The sequence below is a fragment of the Poecilia latipinna genome, unplaced genomic scaffold, assembly GCF_001443285.1.
Source record: "Poecilia latipinna isolate Pla-1442-1.1 unplaced genomic scaffold, P_latipinna-1.0 Scaffold254, whole genome shotgun sequence".
In the NCBI taxonomy this organism is placed as follows: Eukaryota; Metazoa; Chordata; class Actinopteri; order Cyprinodontiformes; family Poeciliidae; genus Poecilia; species Poecilia latipinna.
Window position 1 is genome coordinate 39,613 of NW_015112870.1, and position 5,311 is coordinate 44,923.

At 37.9% G+C, this 5,311-nt stretch overlaps 1 protein-coding gene across 1 annotated transcript in view; it reads left to right on the forward strand.

The window, feature by feature from the left end:
• Nucleotides 1-4,572, forward strand: part of gnb5a (guanine nucleotide binding protein (G protein), beta 5a) — an 8,999-nt gene extending 4,427 nt beyond the window's left edge. The window contains exons 2-11 of the mRNA XM_015032915.1: nucleotides 603-739; nucleotides 881-922; nucleotides 1,903-1,979; nucleotides 2,060-2,192; nucleotides 2,608-2,751; nucleotides 2,841-2,932; nucleotides 3,040-3,088; nucleotides 3,166-3,262; nucleotides 3,365-3,531; nucleotides 3,631-4,572. Of these exons, the coding sequence (XP_014888401.1) occupies nucleotides 603-739; nucleotides 881-922; nucleotides 1,903-1,979; nucleotides 2,060-2,192; nucleotides 2,608-2,751; nucleotides 2,841-2,932; nucleotides 3,040-3,088; nucleotides 3,166-3,262; nucleotides 3,365-3,531; nucleotides 3,631-3,642 (950 nt within the window). The 3' untranslated portion in view covers nucleotides 3,643-4,572. The remainder of the gene's footprint in view (nucleotides 1-602; nucleotides 740-880; nucleotides 923-1,902; nucleotides 1,980-2,059; nucleotides 2,193-2,607; nucleotides 2,752-2,840; nucleotides 2,933-3,039; nucleotides 3,089-3,165; nucleotides 3,263-3,364; nucleotides 3,532-3,630) is intronic.
• The last annotated feature ends 739 nt before the right edge of the window (nucleotides 4,573-5,311 follow it).

A 5,311-nucleotide genomic window follows, 5' to 3' on the forward strand; every position in this document is an offset into this window, starting at 1 on the left:
GATCTGTCTGATCCAAACAGATCAACTGAACTCTGAGTGTTTTACCCTGAGCGGTCCAGTTTTTTTGGGGGGGGGGAGAAATTTACTCTTTTTTTCTATCTGCAATATCTGCAAAATCTTCTTCTGAATTTCCCTTTAGCAGAAATGAAAGTTATTTTCATTATGCAATAATTAATAAGTACTACTGAAGCATTAATCCAAAGTCTTTTAAAATAGTTCTCACTTCTTGAACTTTATCTCCTTGAGATTTTGCTACATTTCAACCACAAAATATAACACATTGCATAGTATTTTATCCACAAATTTACCCTAGTAGTGTGGAAATAAGCCAGAGGAAGTTCTGTTTGCAGTTTACCACAAACTACATATGATTAATGTAGTTTCCCCACAGGGAAACATGGTGGTGGCAGCATCATGCTGTGTGGCTGTTATAATTCAGCAGAAACAGGGAATCTCCTTAGAAAAGACTGGAAGACGGATGGAGCTAAATAATGGAGACTCTTCTTCCTGCAGGGCAACAGCTCCAAACATTCAGGCAGAGCTGCTGTTAAATCTGAGAAGTTTCATATTTTTCTAACAACTCGCTCTCTGTGTCGGAGCAGTTCACCAGGTGGCAGATAAAGTGGAAGCCCTGGGTCAGTTTGTCATGAAAACCCGCAGGACTCTGAAGGGACACGGCAACAAAGTCCTGTGCATGGACTGGTGCAAGGACAAAAGGAGAATCGTCAGTTCCTCACAGGTCGGGTTTCCTTCCTTCTCCTGCTCGGATTTTATCTGCTGCCCATTTTTAAACCAGTTTTTTTATTTTTTTACTTTTTTTTTTGTTTGTTTAAGGAATTTGATTTCCCAGTTTATAAATGTCTGTTCTGTTTTAATGCAGGATGGAAAAGTGATCGTATGGGATGCTTTCACCACTAACAAGGTAATCCTCTATTCCAGTTCATGAAGCATTTTATGGTACAAGCCGCAGACAGAGGCTTGTACCATAAACTTCTTATGGACAGATTGATATTTTATGTACAAAGAGAACATTAATACTCTTATTAATGAATTCATTTTGTAGAAATTCATCATGTCATTCATATGACAAAGAATTAATATGTTTCATGTTTATTCAGATCTGGAAAACATGTGTAAAATGCCTTAAAACTGTGTAAGATCCCTGAAAATGTCCCACCATGAGTTTTATCTAAATACGTCACCAATCATTTGAAAAGCCTCTGCAAAGGATCAAGACACAAACATAATTCCTGTTTAATGCTTTTAGGGAATGTCTCACTTTATTTAGGTGCGGGAGGTCTTTTTTTTTTTTTTTGCATATTACTACAAAAAGCTGTGTTTTTTTGCACTTTTAAAGTGGATTATAGTGCTCACAATTCTGCAGGCTTACTGTAGGTTTTTTAAAGTTTGGTATCTGGAAGATATTTGTACTTGGTTTTATTTTTATCCGGTCCTTTTACCTGACTCTGACACCATATCGTTCACTATGTGCTTAAAAACAAGGAATGTGAAAAAGAGAAAAGAAGGAGTAACAGACTTAAAACACTTTCTACAGTAGACTTGTTATATGAAACAGTGAATATATCCACAGTAAAAACCTGACAGGACCAGAGCTGTACATCATTCATTTCTCAGNTTCAATAANAAAACGTTAAAAAAGTATTAAATCTCTGTTTTTATGAAAGGAAACAACATACTAGACAAGCAAAGAGAAGTAAGGAAACATAACATTTAATACCCAGAGTTAAAACTTGTCTACATTTAATCCAAAATATTCTTCCTTTATTTATTTTTGGAAGATGCTGAATACATCTTGTATCCATGCTCCTGTGTGTCCTGTTTTCATCATGCCGAGCGATTCGTCGCCTCGCTCACGCTGCTTTGTGTTTCGATGTTCATTAGGAGCACGCTGTGACAATGCCTTGCACCTGGGTGATGGCCTGCGCCTACGCTCCATCTGGCTGCGCTGTAGCTTGTGGGTGAGTTTGCTACAACCCTTGGCAATCTGAACCTGCTGCTCATTTAGTGCTTGGTGAACTGGGCCTGTTTTCTGTCACAGGGGCCTGGATAATAAATGCTCTGTGTACCCTCTGTCTCTGGACAAGAACGAGAACTTGGCAGCGAAGAAGAAGTCGGTGGCGATGCACACGAATTACCTGTCTGCCTGTAGCTTCACCAACTCAGACATGCAGGTGAGAATATAAAAAAAAAAAAAAAAAAAAACGGCAACATGGCACCCTAATTCTGTTAATGATTCACAGGAGCGTGAGTCCTGGTCACATGATGTTTCTCACAGCAAACACAAAGCAACAGCCTCTTCGATTCAATTCAGTTTCAGTTTAGTTTATTTAGTGGACACCATTTGCTTTTTAGGCTCTGACTGAAGAAAAATGGATTGTATTTGGTGATGTTAGAATAAACGGGTCTGTATTTTTCACCATTACTTTCAGTTTTGCAACACTTTTCATACTTATGCACTCGTTTGTGTTGGTTTTATCACATAAATCATACAAATAAAATACATTCAAGTTTATGGTTGTGGACGATGTGAAATGGTTCAAAGGGCGTGAATCCAGTTCTCCTTCCTCTTGTCTGCTTGTGTCGAAGATCCTGACGTCCAGCGGGGACGGGACGTGTGCATTGTGGGATGTGGAAAGCGGGCAGCTGCTGCAGAGTTTCCATGGCCATGCTGCAGACGTGCTCTGTCTGGACCTGGCCCCGTCTGAGACTGGAAACACGTTTGTTTCAGGGGTGAGGACTGCCTCCGCACCGCTCTGTCTGCGGCTTGTTAACACTTTGAAAGCTTGTTTTTGCTCATTGTACCTCGACTCTCACGGCAGGGCTGCGACAAGAAGGTCAACGTGTGGGACATGCGTTCGGGACAGTGCATTCAGTCATTTGAAACTCATGAATCTGACATAAATAGCGTGCGGTATGTAACTGTCTTACCCCAGGCTCATTTTATTGTTTGATTTTTCACTGTTGAAAATGTGAAGCTTTTTATAGTTTTTATAATTTTCTCCCCTTGTTTTAATACAGATACTATCCAAGTGGAGATGCTTTTGCATCTGGTTCAGATGATGCCACAGTAAGTACTCCACTAAAAACCTGTGTAAAGTGCATTACTTTTGCCTCAAAAATTCAAATTTCCCCTTTTTGTTTCAGTGCCGCCTGTACGACTTGAGGGCCGACAGAGAAGTTGCCATTTACTCCAAGGAGAGCATCATCTTTGGGGTCTCCAGCGTCGATTTCTCGCTCAGTGGTATAAATTTCCAGCTCCGGATTCTGATGTCATCTGCACTGCATGCAGTTACTGCTTCCAGAAAACACAAAATATGTTTGTGTCTGTGTATGACCTCCTAAGGTCGGCTACTGTTTGGCGGCTATAACGACTACACCATAAACGTGTGGGACGTTTTGAAAGGAACTCGGGTCTCCATCCTGTTCGGACATGAAAACCGGGTCAGCACTCTGCGCGTCTCCCCCGACGGGACGGCCTTCTGCACAGGATCCTGGGATCACACTCTCCGGGTATGAAGGACGACAGGTTTCTCTCTAGTTGATCGTTTCTGCACTCTTTACCAACTTTCAGCGATTATACCTGCTGTTTTGTTTCTCCTTTTGTTCCAGATTTGGGCCTAAACGTGCTCCATTTGAAACCACTGAAGGCACACAGACGTTTCTGTTTGCTAGCGTACAATCAGCGAGATAGAGACTCAGTTTTGGTTGTACATAGGGCATATCAATAGAATTGTATATAATCTTGTCCTTTGGTCAGGGTAGATTTAAATATTTCTGAGATGTTAAACTAACCGGCACGCTTGCATTACAATGTCACTGAAAGAAAATAGCACAGAAATATTTAATATGTTACAGAAAATATGAATGGTAGAGACTTGCACTGGTGTAGGGTAGAAGTGACAATAAAGTATTGTATTGTGTGTGCCCACATAACGGACAATATTTATTTGTTTTCTTCACCGGTGGTAATGAAAGATGCAGTCTGAGGAGGAAAACCAAACAAATCTAACGGGGTATGAGGAGAGCCCCTCCTGTAGGGCTACGATTGGAGAAAATTATTATTTAATACTTAATTAAAAAAATTATTAGAAATGGCCAATGGGCAGTAGTGAGAGTTGACGTAAAATACAACAAATAAAACTGGTGAAAAAAGGTTTAAAAAATTAATAAACTCTGTATTTTTAGCAGCCTTAGCAAACTGAAGTAAATAAATTACATTTATGCTTAGAGTTTATAATTTTGATTTTGTAATTTTGCAATAATAAACCAGGCTTTTTTATTTTATGTTGTTCAGTTCTTCAAGACAGCTTCTCAGCATAAATATTCAGTCATAATAAGCCACTTTCTTTTTTTTAAGGACTCCAGCTTCTAATTCAAGTACTTCTATGTTACATTTGAGAAAGATTACAAGAATGTACTCCTTCCCAAGCAACTGCGTGATGGCTGTAATTTCATATTCACTGTAATTATTTTGCTGTAGTTTAGTGTACAGATATAAAAGGGACTGTTATTCAGAATATTATAAATCTAATAAACCAAGTTTTGAATATCTATATGTGTCCATCACTTCGATATATGTCACAGGGATTTGTTTTACTAAAAATGATTTTTTAAAGTTTATTTTTATGTACAAAGTAATAGCTCTAAGTAAGATCCTACTTGATATTACTTATTTGAGTAGCACAACATTTCATTTCAGCAAACTATGAAAAAAAATATGAATAAAAAAGAACAGAAAACAAAATAAAGCAAAAATAATTTGGTAGGTACTAAATGTCTTTCTGGTGTGAACTCACAATCAGTAAAAAAAAAATATACGACACTAGGGGGCACCATTTCGTACCTAGAAATTTTTTTTTCTAAAACTTAAGCTGCAAAAGTAGCCTACGAAATAGCAAAGAATGGTAAAAAAAAAAAAAAAAAAACTAAGATCATTCCATTAATAGCCAGAATTTGGAATTTTCAAATATGGACTTGAACATATTTTCCTTTATTTGCCAAAGTTACATTTCATAATCATAGGAAAATATTTTAAGGCTTTTGATACAAATACTAGTACTTATTATCTTAGACCAGGGGAGTCAAACTCATTTTGGTTTAGGGGCCGCATACAGCTTAATCTGATCTGCAGGGGGCCACACAAGTAAACTCATTGCAAGATTAAATAGAACCAATAAAAGTGGACTTGTTGTTGGTTTTTATACTAAACGAATTGGACTTTTACAAAATATATTATGAATAATCTCAGTTTTTAAGAAAGGTATCTGCAATTTCAACAATACTTGTACTC